General features: G+C 44.7%; 1 protein-coding gene across 8 annotated transcripts in view; it reads left to right on the top strand.

Moving 5' to 3' along the window:
- The window catches only part of Msi2 (musashi RNA binding protein 2), a 373812-nt gene that overhangs the window by 114491 nt on the left and 243886 nt on the right, over positions 1-15435 (top strand). The window contains exon 1 of one of the 8 annotated variants that reach the window (XM_069993234.1): positions 1729-1878. The exons of 6 other annotated variants lie outside the window; for them this stretch is intronic. Coding sequence is in view for 1 of the 2 variants with exons in the window: in XM_069993233.1 (XP_069849334.1) it covers positions 1908-1943 (36 nt within the window). In the remaining variant the exon portion in view is untranslated. Of the gene's footprint in view, positions 1-1728; positions 1944-15435 lie in introns of those variants that run through there. One more of the 8 variants, XM_069993233.1, reaches the window with a different exon arrangement.

Genomic DNA, 15435 nt, shown 5'->3' with positions numbered 1-15435 from the left:
CAAGCACTCTACCACTGAGCCAACTTCCCAGCCCTATGAGTAGATTTCTTATCAAGCATCATTGCCTCCTTCTTTGTTTCCCCTTCCCTCCCCCTGCCTGCCCAGCCAAAGTTGTAAAGTTCGTTTTTCGACATAATGACTTGTACATCTCATTGTTGCAATGGGTCCATCTGTATCCCTGCAAGATTTCTTTCTTTAGGTGATTGGCTATTGAGCCAGCATGAGATTAGAGTTGCTTCTTCATTTCTCCCTTGGACCTTTTTGAGAGTCTAGATAGAGAAATCACTGCCAGCATCTTTGCAGTTTACAAAGCACGTTTGCATGTAATCTCATTTGATCCTCAGTGAAACCAAGCTCACCCCAGAAATGCTCATTTCATAGATGAGGAGACTAAAACCCAGACTCATGAAGTGTCTTACTGAAGACCTAACTGCCAGGAGCAGATGGCAAAGCTGGAGGCCCAGTTCAGGTCTGGATCCAGTTTGTTTCTCTCTGCTCTAAGTCTAGCCATTGTCAACTTAGACAACTTAGATCTCAGTAGAGATCTATTATTGATTCAGTTCAACTAAACAAATGTGTCCTAAAATTATTAGAGCTTCTTACAACACACCACACACAACTATCATTCTTTCTACCTGTCAGCACTCATATCCCTTCTGTTCTCCTCAGGGAGTCTCTGAAAGTCACAGTCTTGTGGGTCAAGAACCAGTATGTAAGACTTTGACCTCTCATTACCCTATATTCTGGAATTGGAGAAACTTCTGTGATTTTAGATTGTGCTAAAAGTTTCATTTTGAGGTATGTTACCATCTTCCTAATCCTTTAGATGAGCTTTCTGTGCCCAAGCTAAACATTTTGACATTTTGGAAACAAGTTTAATCTTTTTGAAAACAGGACATCTCAACCTTTTTCCACATTCAAGAATTTATGCTTTCAAGCCGGGCGCTGGTGGCTCACGCCTGTAATCCTAGCTACTCAGGAGGCTGAGATCTGAGGATCGCGGTTCAAAGCCAGCCCGGGCAGGAAAGACCATGAGACTCCTATCTCCAATAAACCACCAGAAAACCGGAAGTGGCGCTGTAGCTCAAGTGGTAGAGCGCTCGCCTTGAGCTGAAGAGCTGAGGGACAGCGCCCAGGCCCAGAGTTCAAGCCCCACGACTGACCAAAAAAAAAAAAAAAAAGAATTTATGCTTTCAGCCTTCGGGCAGGGTAATTGATAAGACCTGCAGGTCAGTGAGATCCCACTCTTCCATCCCGAACCCAGGGGAGGGAGGGAAGATACACAGTTATTCTGGTTGCCATTTTGACCCACAGATGCTTTTTCTTTTTGGTGCCAGTCCTGGAACTTGAACTCCCAGGGTTTGGATGCTATCCCTGAACTTTTTTGCTCAAGGCTATGTACTCTACTACTTGATCCATAGCTCCATTCTGCGTTTTTGGTGTTTAAATGGAGATAAAGAGTCTCACAAATTTTACTGCCTGGGCTGGCTTCAAACTGCCATTCTCAGATCTCAGCTTTCTGAGTAGCTAAGATTATAGGCATGAGCCACAGATGTGTTTTTAAGGTCCTTAGAAGAGAGCCAGAAAAGGAAGAGGTAAGCCCAGACTTGGATCAGGAATCCAGTTCTCTATGGATTTCCTTGGAAATGCTTCTGCCTTGTTACATCACCCATTTGTGTTGTGTCACAGTGACTGACTACTCAATTGGAATTCCGTGTCTCAGAGAAAAGGCAGGGGATCTGGGGCCCTGGACAGGTGAATGGGCTCCAGTATGGTTGTGTCTAGCTAATATTTGTGGAGAACCTACACCTCTCCAAGCTGTGCGCTTGTTCACCTTGGCAGTGACCTTCCCTAGAAGAGTGGTCATCTCCACCACAAGCAAGTACTTCAAATATATTTGTCCATAAATGTATTTCCCTGGATTCTACAAGTGGCATGATGTGGTAAGAAATACGGCCATTTCTTTCCCTCTCTTCATTAGTTTAAAAAAAGTTAATTTTTTGGTTGTTTTCGATTGAGTCTTTTATCTTGTTACTATTTCATTCTGCCTTAGAAGTTGGAGCATTGTGAGAATTTTTTTCTTTTTTTTTTTATTGTAATGATGCTGTACAGAGGGGTTACAGTTACATGAGTAAGGTAATAAGTACATTTCTTGTGGAGTATTGTTACCCCCTCCTTTGTTTTTCTCTTACTATCACTTCCCTACCCCACTTCTCCTCCCCCCCGAAGTTGTAAAGTTCATTTCCAACATAGTGTCTTGTGAGTCTCATCCTGTGCCCTTATTTCAGCATTTTGTTATTCCCCTTCCCCTTTCCAAATTAGATAAGTGTATATACAAGATGCAGAGTACCAAAATCAAATACAATGACAACAGGAGATAAATCATAGGGAGAACATACAAAAGAAACAAAAGAAAATCACACAGTATATTAAAAACAACAACAAAGAAAAACATCTTGTGTTCATATCTTGGAGTTCATTTTGCTTAGCATCATTTTATATGGCCATATAAGCTTTTCTGCTCATCTGATAAGATTGTCCTAGACATATACTAATTACTGTATTGTAAGGGATTTTTAAAATTTCTTCCTTTGTTTCTTAGTTTATTAAAGTTTTGGGATGTTGGCAGGTCAGATTTTTGGAGTGGGCCACTAGGATAGAAGATTCCAGAGTTGTTCTCATACCTGTGTGGGCTTAGAATATTCTTTCTGCTAAGTAGTTAGGCTTATTTTTACATGCCTGGCATTCCCACAGTGAACAGTTGGTCCACTCTCTTGCTCTGACGGTTCTAACAGGTCAGCCATAGCTGCTACTCGCACCATCTTGGTTTTGCGCATTCACATGACTCTGCAGGTAACATGAGAAGTAGCTGTTTCATGATTTCCTTATGAAAACACGACCCCAAATCTTTTAGAAGCCAAATCTTTACCCCCTCACTTGTGTAGCTCTTTCTGGTTGCTTAAAACATGAGTTTTAGGAGTCATAGGAAATAAAACCCTGTCTGTCTGTACTACTGAATCAGCCTTCCCTCAGCCCTTCCCCAAGTGCCTCAGAGTTCAGTTCAGTTTTTCTTTTCCCATGTGCCCTGTGCTAGGGGGAGATGTGGTCTCCCCTGAAGCTTTATGAAAGGATGTCTTTATTCAATTTGACTGTTGCTATTATGTGGTGAAACATTCAATAAAAGTCGTGATTTATGAGACGTGTGGTTGTGGTTGATTTTTTTCTTTTTTGGTTGTTTTCTCCACCCTCCCCTTGCCTTTTTTTCCTTTTCTTTCTTTTTTTCTTTTTCTTTTTTTGCTTTGTCACGTATCAGTGAGAAAAGCCAGGCCTGATAATTTCCTGGCATATCCTGTGTTCAGTTAAGAATGTCAGTTGTCAGCCTGCCAGGAAGTTATTTTTTGGATCGGCCCCTCTCTCTTTTTACCTCTTACCACAGTCTTCTATACACAGGCAAGAGGCCCCACTTGGGCCTGCAGGCCAGTGATAAGGCCTGTGGAATACTGTGGAGAGAGGCGCGTGGCCCCTTACCCTCTGACCCCCCTTCAGTGCCCACTTGGACATCTGCAGCTCAGCTTGGGATTGTTGAGTAGGAAAAGGCGGGCAGGGAACTTGGACCTTCCAAGGTTTCCAAAGTCGTCTTTGCTTGCTTGCTTTCCCTTTTTATTTTCTGGACGTATGTGCCTGTTGGATAAAAGGCTCTCAAGTAAGCAGGCCCAAGCATACTGTGTACTGGCTGCTGAAAATAGGCTAATTGGCCTGAAAGCAGTTTGTCACAGATGCCCATGCCAGGGGTTGGGGGTGGAAAGGAGGACCCCTCCCCCCAGTAAATGCCAGGTTGACTCTTTCCACCTCTCCCCTCCTTGTGCTCTTATTATTAGCTGCTTGCTGAGATGTATCTGAGGCTTTATAGAGCCACCCACAGTAGCATCTTAAGCACCTGGTTAAGCCCCTGTGCAGCAGCATCTGGAATAGGTCCGTCCCGAGTCCCCCTGAGTGAGCATAAAGACTTCTTTAACCTGCTCACTCTTCTCAGTCCACACTTTGATTTGGATGGGGGGGGGGACTTGACAACAGAATAGAACTATGGAAGAACTTCACTCTTCTGGTCTTGGAACAGAGAGGGCAAAGTAGGTACTGATTGTGGAACCTAGGAACATCCATAGGGCTAAATGGCAAGGGTGTATTTAAGTGGAGGTTTTCAGACCTTGTTGGGTGAACTGTGTAAGTAAGCCTGGAGCTCCTCACCCAACACCAAGTGAAGCTGGTGGGTGTTTTGCCTTCTAGTTACTTACATGTAGCAGGCAGGAAGTCCTGTGTTTGGGGGCACCCTGGGTCCTTTGAACTTGCATATCACCTCATGATAAGATATTGCCAAGTTATGTCCCTGCCATGTCTGTCTTGTACTTTTATTTCTGCTTGTGTTGCCATCCAACAGGACTTGTCATACAGTGATTGAGGAGGCTGTCTCTCTGTACCCCCTGCAGGCTTACCTGTTTCCTATTGTCCTAGAGTATAGAAAAGTCCATTGCCTGGAATTCTGTCCTCACCAAGCCTTTTTGTATGTAGGTCCTAATTCTCATTCTCTTTCCCCTCTCCTTTTTCCTTTCTTTCTTTCTTTCTTTCTTTCTTTCTTTCTTTCTTTCTTTCTTTCTTTCTTTCTTTCTTTCTTTCTTTCTTTCTTTCTTTTTTTTTTTTTTTTTGTCGGTCGTGGGGCTTGAACTCTGGGCCTGGGCACTGTCCTTCAGCTCTTCAGCTCAAGGCTAGCACTCTACCACTTGAGCTACAGCGCCACTTCCGGTTTTCTGGTGGTTTATTGGAGATAGGAGTCTCATGGTCTTTCCTGCCCGGGCTGGCTTTGAACCGTGATCCTCAGATCTCAGCCTCCTGAGTAGCTAGGATTACAGGCGTGAGCCACCAGTGCCCGGCCCTTTCTTTCTTACCTCTGTGCTAACTGGGGCTTGAACTGAGGGCCTGGGCACTGTCTCTGGGGTGTTTTTTTTTTTTTTTTTTTTTTATTCTCCCAAGGCTAGCTAGCGCTCTACCACTTCAGCCACAGATCTACTTCCAGCTTTTTGGTGGTTAATCAAAGATAAAAAGTCTCCAAGATTTATCTAGTCTAGGCTGGTCGAGACTATAAAATTTGAGATCCTTTTGCCTCTGCCTCCCAAGTGCTAGGATTACAAGTGTACACCATCTCATCCAGTTCTTGCTATCCATTTTTAAAAGGTCATCTTCTTTGAGGCCACTCCTGAATTCTTCTTCCATGCAGCTCACTCTTCTCACCCTCCATAGCTGGCCCTTTCAGGACTAAGTAACACATCTTTTCCTAGTCTTTCTTATTCCTGTCCAGTGTCTTCCACTCGTGAGTTACATGTTGAGGACAAGGACTTACCCAGTGACTGTTGTCCCATGGAACTTTGGCAGCAAGGAAATTCTCATTCTTATGCACCTGGTCATTGGGACATTTGAAATGTGGCTATTGCCGCTGAGGAGTGGAAATTTTAATGGTGCTTAATTCTGCTTAATTTAAATTTCAGGAGCTATGTGTGGCTGGTAACTTGGTCATTGTGGATGTGCAACTTGGTGGTTTTTGTTTTTTGTTTTTTTTGTACCTTCAAATGCATGGGCATGTGGCTATTGCTATTTACAAGAAAAGCCTGATAAATACATTGTTCTGCTGAATGAAACAGAAATCACTTAGGTATAGAGTTATAAAGATGTTAGCTTGTATATTCCTAGCCTATTTTCCATGCAAGTTGATTTTTAAGTTAATAGATTATATACTTGAGCACCACTGATGCTTTGGGGATACAGAGATGAATAAGACATGCTTTCTGCCTTCAAGCAACTTAAACCTAATGGGTAAATACCTAGTGATAATAGGAAGTGGAATGAAATACAGCACCATGGTTCAGGAATAGTTTACATCCTGGGTGGGCAGAGAGAAAAGAGCAGTTGACTGTGGCTGAGAGGAAGGGGGGATGCTTTAGGATACCGATTCATTGATTCATTCAGCAAATACTGCCTTATAACCCAGGTACTAGACATTTATCTGAGAACAGAACAAAATCTGGTCTCACAAAGCTTAGGTTTTGGTGAGAGAAAGATGGCTGATAAGTAAAATGAGTAAATCTTAGGATGCATTGGCAGATGAGAGTTAGAGGAAGGTGTTGGGAGTGCTAGGGTAGAAGGTAGGGCTGAAATTTTAAGTTGGTGGGCAGGTTCAAGGTAGAGGTGGCATTGAGTGAAGGTGTTTGGACTGGGAGCTTGGATAGTTGTGACAGGAGGCAGCTGGGCTACTCTTGGAGACACAGACAGCTTAAGAGGAGGCCTGGGGAGTGGAAGTGTGCTTAGTGGGCCAAGCCACAGGGCTGGAGCATGGTAAGAGCTGGAGAGGAGACCAGGTAGATGAAGCTGCAAAGGAGGTTGGGTGAGAGGCCTTAAGTTGTCAGTTTTGCATTATAGGTGTCTCTGCAGATATCCTGCCACCCTGATTAAGACATTAGCCCCTCAAGGACATGCTCTCAGTTGCTGCTTCCTCATGCTAGTTAAGGGGGCAGTTGCAACTAAGCCACATCTTCTGGGATGAGATTTTAGAAAAGTCTGGTCGGATCAAGTCTCTTCTGGATTCATTGTACCAGTGACTCTTAATTTCCTGTGCACACAGTCCTCTGCCAGCTCCCTGCCTGTGCCTCCCCCCCCCCCAGTTCCTGTGTATTAGCACATTCCTTTGACCTAGGCCCATGTTGGACAGAGAAAGTCTGAAGGTGCCAGGGCCTGTGGACAGCAAGCAGGAACAAGGAGAAGACCAATGGGGCATGTAGACAGACAGGATTTGTGGTCAGGGATAGGATTGCCTTACTCCCCAACAAGTGTGGCTAGACAGGAAATGAGTTGTCCTGAGCTGCAGATGCCATTCAGAGAACAGCTGCACATGAAGATCTTAGTTTTAGATGTCGCCTAAATTTCAAGAATACAGATTTTTGCCTAGGGAGAGAAGGAGAGCCTTTGTCAAGAGCAAGAAAGGGCTCAGAATATAGGTTCTGTATCAGCCTGGGTGAAGGCAGCTGCTGGGAAGTTACTGACTTGTCCACAGGAAGCAGTGTAATGCCCTTGGTTATGGTCTACAAAACTCCATGTATTTATCTCCCCCCTGCCTAATCCCCCAATTTGTCCATCCTGGTCTCCTAGCAGACCCTCTTTTCTACCTGTTTCCTAGCATTGCCAGATTTCTGGTGCCTGAAACAAGCCACGATAGCATCTACTGATAGGACTCTGTTGGACTTTGTCCCTGGAAAACTCCTGCCTATACTTTTCAGAATTTTAGGCATCTTCTCTTTAAGCCTTCCCCAACTCATGTCACCTGCTCTTTCTTGCAAGTTTATGCCATGTGTGCACGCCTTAGACCCTCTATCCTAGGATAAAAGACTAGACATTTTAGTTTGGGATCCCAGGGACTAGTTGGGGACTTATTAATGGTTGGTGTTGAGTAGAGTTAATCAGGGGCAAATAACACAGTGGGAATTGTCACTAAACATGAGAATGCCAGCAATTTCAGGCCCCTCCACTATTTTAACTGATTTCTTGTAAAAGTCCCTAGTCTTTTTACATATAAAGATGCTGGTCAGATTAACAGCTATGCATGTCTGAGTCAAGGGAAATGAGAAAAGGGAAGGGTTTTGTCTGACCCAGTGTAGTTGCATCCTGTCATAGTACTTTCTGTTCATGTCCCCGGTGGCCATTGCACAGAACTCTGGCCAGCTGTTTTCCTTGGGAGCAGCTTTATTTCCTGAGAGCTTGTGCTCTGCTCCACAATAGGTAAAAGGAAAGTGAGGGAGACAAGTAGGATAAGGTGCTCAGGGACTTGGAGACATTCACAAGGTAATTTCATGTGCAGGAAACACTTTTTCTCTCATTTTACTCACCCTGCCTTGATAGAGTGCCTACGGTGTATCAGGCACTAGATGCTAGGGGTGAACAAAAAAGTTTCTGACTCCATGTGGGGGTGAATAGACTAATCCCCTGTCCCAGCACTAGTCTAAAGCAGGCATTAAATCAGTATATGTGAAGAGGATGTGAATCGGTGTTGCTGGACAAATGAAGTTTAATTGGGCAGATTTTTTTCTTCAATGAGGAAAGGGATGCAGTTTTATGAAACACTTGTCAGGTGCAGGGCTATTTCCCCTGGTTGTCCAGGCAAAAGCGTCCCTTCGAGAGAGCTGGGCTGTGTGTAGGCTGCTTTGACAGCCCTCCAGAGCGAACTGCAAAATGAGCCCTTCATGCTTTGTCCGACAGCTATGGCTCCCCCATGGCCTCTTTGGCTCAATAAACAGCCAGCCAGACCAGTGAGCTGGGTTGGGTTGTGCTGGAGCACATTGCTCTCCTTTTCTCCTTGTCTGCAGAGGTTTTCAATAGAACAGACGTTGTGGCAATAAAACATCTGTAATGGTGCACATTTAGTAAGGTTCCGGGCGGACCAAGCTCTGTTTGATTGGTGATATTTTTGCTGTGACGGTTGTTTCCTTTCCTTCCCCCCCCCCCATCCCCCCCGCCTCCCTGTTTATCCCACTGGAAAATAAAGTTTTCTTTTATGGGAGGATTTATAGAAATAATGTTCCTGGCACAAGCAGAGCACGGAAGTATTAGGATATTGGTGTAGTGGAGAATTATTACCTCCAAGGCATGGACAGCTTTATCTCACATACCAAATGACCTTCCTGATGGGGAACAATCTGTCTGTCTCCAGAGGGTCAAGCAGAGGAAGATAGTGCCTCACATGACCAGGAGAGATTGATTGATTGATTTTGCTGGGGCTTGAACTCAGAGCCGAGGCATTGTCCTTTAAAAGCTTTCTTGTTTAAGGCTGGTGTACTACCACTTGAGCCACAGCTCTACTTCCAGATTCTTGGTCGTAGTCTTCTGCCCCCCTACCCCTCCTCCTCCTCCTCCTCCTCCTTCCTGGTTAATTAGAGATAAGAATCTCACAAACTTTCCTGCCCAGGCTGTCTTCGAACAGTGTGATCCTCAGATCTCAGCTTCCTGAGTCACTAAGATTACAGGTGTGAGCCACTGGCACCCAGCAAGAGTTTCTTGTCTGCTGCTGCATATGCAACTCTTAGAATACCCCATTTGCCAGGCAGCACTGTTGGAGGTGGGTTGATTCACAATATCCAAGAAAGCTAAGGGAAGTAGAATTGTTAATAATCATTACACTTATGAAGTGTGCTTCATGGCTTTTTCTTTTGTTGTTTAAGCCCAAGAGGCTTGCAGGGAAGGTTTGAACAAGCAGAGGTGTGGTCCTCGGTGGTGAAGGAAGGTGTGGGAAAAGGAAGATGAATTGATTTAGCTCTCATTCCAGCTCCTTACTTGTGTTTGACCTGCTAGCTTCTTTAGTGCCCCCTCTCTCCCTTTTTGAGACAGCATGTCACTGTGCAGCCCAGATTGGTTTTGAACTCACATTCTGTCTCTGACTTCCTGCAGCTAGGATAACTGGCATATACCACCATACCCAGCTATCAATCCCATTTTGTACAGGAAGACACATTGATTTGGCTGTGATCATTTAGCACCTTCCATGACCAAAGATGACTTCCCAAGTTGTTTTTCTTTCTATCTTGCCATTCAGCCTTCTCAAGATGCTGGGAATAGTACCCAGCTGTTGCCTTGATCTCCAAATCTGGTGCTGTTTACAACTTGTATGGGTTTAGAAAAATCACCTTTCCTTTTGAGGGAGAAATCATTCAATGAACGGTGGAGAGACTTGCTTATGATCATCTGGGCTTCTCTCTCATGCTACAAACAGTTCTTTGGGTTCCTGTTGCCCCTCCTACTTATGGAAGTTGGAGGTAACCATATCAGCACATCCTGGGGGTGGGGGACAAAAGACTGATCTTAACCGCCCCCCTCCCTTTTGTCAGGTGAAATTTATGACTTAACAGATGGCTAAGTGCTCCAAAGACCAGTGAGCCCAGAGTGCAATGTGCTTATCTCTGTTTATACCTCCCCTGCTGTCACCTTCCTTCCCACCCCAGGTGGTTTCTGTAACAGTAGAATGACAGAGCAGGCAGGGGCCTGCAGATGAGGAAGCTGACCCCCCAGTCTGCACGCTGGTTACTTAAGTGATGGCTAATAGTCCTCATGCATTTTCTGTCACCCAGACTTTCTTGTCCACATCCAAGCCTTAAAATGATGAACTTTTCTTCCTTAACAGCTAGAGTGCTGTAAGTTGTGCCTCTCTGGCATGACCTGCAGAGCCTTCCTTATACAGTCACTTCTCCTCCTGGCATTCCATAGTACCAGTCAGCATCAATCACCCTTCCACCAAACATTTGGAGATGCTTAACTTCTGTCCATAGGCCTTTCTCCCTTGCCTCTCCCAGGTAGCCACCACCCTCAACCCTGACTCCCAAGCCCAATCTTTTACTTGACTAAGCATTTTTGAAGCAGAGACAAGGTCTCATCCACCGAGCTTAGAACAGTGCTTAGGGTAGATTAGATCCTGAAACACGTAATGAGAGAATGAGTGAACTAGTGTTGGCTTGCCCAGCAGAGCCTCTCTCCTACTATTCATCTTCTCTTACATTCCTGGTCTACCTTGCCCTCTCTTGGAATTCAGCGCTTATTGATTGAGCTTCTGGTGGGGCCAAGTGCTTTCACATACTGCCTCACTCATAGTGTCTACAGCAGCTTCCAGCATAGACTCTTATTCCTATCCCGCTTATATTAAACTGTGCTACTAAAGGAGTGGCCAAGCTGGGACTCTGGCCCACACCTCCCTGGTGTACACTCATAAGTGGCTTTTCTCCCTTTGTGCTCAGCAAGGGTAATGGTAGGGAAAAAAAATTGCTGTCTATCCATTCTTCATTTTTACCCCTAGAATTGCAGAAGCCGCTTCTTTCTAGTAGATCCGTAACTGCATAGTTTTCCAGGAAATACTTAAAAAAAAATACCCTGTGGGTCCATGAAGTCACAATTTCTGAAGGCAGGCTGCAGGCCTAGGTCTGTGGATTCTGAGGAGTCTCCGGTAATGCTAATGTGCAGGCGGGCTGAACCCCAACCATACCCCACACTACAGGAGCACCAGCGCGCGGCTGCCTGCTCAGCACTGAGGATTAGGTAGAGCTTGCTCATCAGGAACTGATTGCCATGTACATCTAAAATATGGTAATGACGGTAATCAGGGCTAAGGGTTAAGGCTGCCATTTGTTCTTTTCACAAAATCAACTGGATGGGTTGGGGGCTGGGATGCACTGGCTTTAGAACCTGCCTGCCAGCCACATTTTTATTCTCCCTCTGGAGAGGAACAAGTCAGATTGCTGGTGACCGTGGGCCTTGTTCTTACAGGTGGTGGCTCACAGATGATTAGAGGAATAGTTCTAGAAGTCCTTAAGCATTTGTCTCCAGAGTCCATGGCATTCTTAGAAGTGTGTTTTTTCCTTAATAAAACATATCTCCAGGGTGGATAGTTCTGACCACATGGCTGAGGTAGCTTGACATAGCTCCTATCGGTGTGGCTCCTCAGCCTGTCCTTTTTGTTTCCTAGATTGGTGGAGTATATGAAACACAACCCCATACCCCACCCTATTCTTCTCCCAAACCAAGCTAGATATCTCTTCTCCCCTCCCCTTCTCTCCTCTCCTCTCCTCTCCTCTCCTCTCCTCTCCTCTCCTCTCTTCTCCCTTCCCTCCCCTCCCCTCCCCTCTCCTTCCCTCCTCTCCTGCCAGTGCTGGGGCTTGAACTCCTGGCCTAGGCATTATCCCTGAGCTTCTTTTGCTCAGGGCTTTCACTTGAGCCACAGCGCCACTTCTGGCCTATTTTCTTGTTTTGTTTTTGTTTTTGTTTTCCTGTTTATGTGGGACTGAAGAAATGAACCCAGGGCTTCACGCATGCAAGGCAAGCACTCTACCACTAAGCCACATTCCCAGCCCCCAAGCTAGCTTTTCTCTACTGGTTTCAAGAAAGTTTGTAATTATAACTTCTGTGTGGAAACCATCTCCCTGGTAGTGGCTATTCAGATAGCCTGCAGTGTTTTGGGAGATGGGAATGGATACCCTGAGCTCAAGACTGTGGCTATATATTCATATATTCTAAATGTATACATATATTCATATGTATGAATATATGAATACATATATTCATATATACACATATATGTGTATATACATATGAATATACATACATTCATATGAATACATATATTCATATATATTATATATTCATATATATGTATTCATATATTATACCGCATATGTGTGGCCTGACTTTGTTTATCCTGGAAATAGCCACAGAGTGGATGAGTGGGGCTCAATGGGAACAGCTGGGGAAAGGAGGGAGAAGCTCCAAGGAAGGCTTGTGTTTTTGTTGGAGGATATAATTCAGTCATAATTTCACATGGGGTACCTAAATTTGTGTTATTTGGGCCAATATCTTAAGCTTCTTTTTATGGAATGGGAAAATGAGGCTCAGAGCTATTAGGAAACTCAGCCCAACTTTTGTGACAATCCAGGGTTAGTTATGTTGAAGAAAACAGGGATGTGCCTGAAAATTACATACACAAACAGACTAATAGAAGATATTTAAATACCTTCGTGTTGTTGGTGTTTTATTAGGATCATTCCTGAAGACCTGGGCTTTAGCCAGGGGTCCTTGAGACCATTTATGTCACTGTTTCTAGGGCCTTCCCCTCCCATGAACCATCTTCTGCATCTTCAAAATTCTGTCATGGGTAGGTGCCTCTGGCTCCTACTGCTAGAGTGACTAGAGGTCTGAAGACATAGTTCATGCCAGCCTTGACATTCCTGTCCAGCCCTCTCCCACTGCTTTCTGAGCTTTGGCAGCCTCTCCCTTGCTGGGGGGAAGAAGGGAGGCATTGGAGGGACTTCTTTTGTATGCAGAGAGGCACTGTTCTAGGGTCAGCAGTAGTAAAGGTCCTTATTTACTTTTGCTTATTGCCACTGCTGTAAGCCATGATGAGTCTTAATTGTATTATGGATTGGAAATCGTTGGAACCCTGGGGAAAGTCTTTGGTGATTTCTCCATCATGAGTCCAGCTCACTGAGGGGCCATTGTTAGGGTGGCCCAGAGAGGGACAGAACAGTAGAGAAACAGCCCATGTGTGTCCATGGTGGGGACAACAGCCAGCCTGCCACCACACTCAGCTTCAGTTGATGCATAGCTCAGGCTCCTTAATTTCCTGTGCTTTTCCAAAGCAACACTCATCTCTGTGCCTTTACTGGCCCCTCCCCCAGGCCCCAATATGATTCCGTGCTACTGTCTAGGATATTACTGTCTGATACGATCTGTCGATCTATGATCAGGTCACCCCTGAGCCTGCAGCTTTCCCCCAAGGGTAAGAGGAAGTAGTATTTTTTAGATGACTTTGGGAGGGAGCCAAGCTGAGGGCTCTGGAATGAAGGTGGAGAGCATGAGCCATCCTGCTGTAGAATTCTGATCATTTCATTATGAGAGCACGTCCTCCTGACGATGACTTACTGTTGTTTTAATCAGAAGTAATGCTGTAACCTGACTAGGTCGTATAATTGTGTGTAAATTATATTCTTGCCCATATAGTTGAAGGCTATTTTTTCCCCTTCCAATTTTAAAGCTATTTAGAAGGAATGCCAAATTGTACCTCGAACCCTTGTGCTCTCTGGCTAATAGCTATAGACAGGGAGAGAAAACTCAGAGAAACATTTGGGGTTATATTTATAGTTAGTTTCCTTTGAAGTTAAATTAATTTCTATAGTTGGTAACATAAAATATTGTTAATTACACTTCTTTCCAGTGGTCAACTATGGGTGAATTGAGTCACATAGGGATTAGAGGGTGAGCAGAGAAGAGCAGCAGACCTGCTCACACATTTTTGGGGGGCACTTGGGTTGATTTCAAGCCCTTGCCTTAGTGATCCCTTGAGCCAGTCAATATTTTGTTGGCATGTTTTTAAGAAAGCTTTATTGAGATAGACTTCAAATACGGTGTGACTATACATTTAATGATTCTTAGTCAGAAATACTTATGCCTAGTCCTAGTCAATTATTTTCAGTGGGGAAATTCCTGTACCTGTTGCATCAGCCCCACACCCCTACTGTCCTTTCCCCTACCCCCATTAATCAGTGTTTTTTTTTTTTTTTTTGCCAGTCATGGTACCTGAACTCTGGGCCTGGGCACTGTCCCTCAGCTCTTCAGCTCAAGGCTAGCGCTCTACCACTTGAGCCACAGCATCACTTCCAGCTTTTTCTGCTTATGTGGTGCTGAGGAATCGAACCCAGGGCCTCATGCATGCAAGGGCAAGCACTCTGCCACTGAGCTACCTTCCTAGCCCCCTTAATCAGTGTTTTCTGTCTACATAGAAATGCTTAGGTTAGCCTCTTGTGAATGGAGGGCGTCCCATATGTGTGGTCCTTGATGACTGGTCAGTTTTATGCAGTGAAGAGTCTGAAGGCTCACTGTTAGATCTTTCCGTTTTTATTCCTCTTTATGACTGAATACTATTTTATGACGGATGTACCACATTTTGTTTACTCATTGATGGACCTATGGGTTGTTCTGCTCTTGAGTCACTACGAGCTTTTTGGTTTGAAACATGTTTTAATTTCCCTTGAGTTAGGTACCTAGGGTGGAATCACTGGGCCATAGGATGCCCAGTCATTTGAGAAGCAGCCTGACTTTTCCAGAGCAACTTAGCTATTTGTATGTTTCTACTAGTGACATCTGGCCTGTCATTTTTACATCTTCACTTGAACATTTAAAGGAACAAAGATAATTTGCTTCTCATAGTGCCCTTAGTTGTCCCTTGTCCCCTTTCCCCATCTGTGTCTTTCTGTTGGGAAGAGAGAAGTCAACACCATCAGTAATGGAAGTGCCAGAGCCTTCCATGAATAGAGGAGGTGGGGTTTTTATTATCCATGATGTAACTTCTTAGAGCTGTTCACCTTGGGTGTTTTTTCTTTGTCCAGAGGAGAGGCTGAGACCTGTTGCTGAATTGCATGAGGTAACTTGTGGGAAGAGCAGAGCTCAGGCCTGGCCCACTGAGGGTCTGGAGTGAGGGAAGAGAACTCCAGGCATGGAAGAAACATCAGGCAAAAGGACTTTTCCATAGGGAAGATGACCTTTCCCATCTGTATCCATCTGTATGAGGCAGCAGTCTGTCCATATATAATCCCTGGCCCTTCCTTTGTCATCATGTGTTTATAAGGAATTGCCTTCCTCTTTAGTGTTTGTCTCTCCTTACAGTTTCTCTGTTTTCCCATATTTTAAGGTAGAGACACTCATGCTCCCTATGGCCTCTGTTAGAGTAGGACACAAGCAGTGGGTAAGAACTGCCTTCCTTGAGGAGACTCCTCACATTGCCACAGTGTGGAGTGATATTCTCCTCCCCATCAAAGGAGAGCTTCTCTGTGGCACTGGTTTCAGTGGCACTAAGAAAGAGTGACACAG

The sequence above is a fragment of the Dipodomys merriami genome, unplaced genomic scaffold (genome assembly GCF_024711535.1).
Source record: "Dipodomys merriami isolate MVZ:Mamm:240054 unplaced genomic scaffold, mDipMer1.0.p SCAF_42, whole genome shotgun sequence".
NCBI lineage: Eukaryota > Metazoa > Chordata > Mammalia > Rodentia > Heteromyidae > Dipodomys > Dipodomys merriami.
This window is presented reverse-complemented; position numbering and strand designations above follow the sequence as displayed.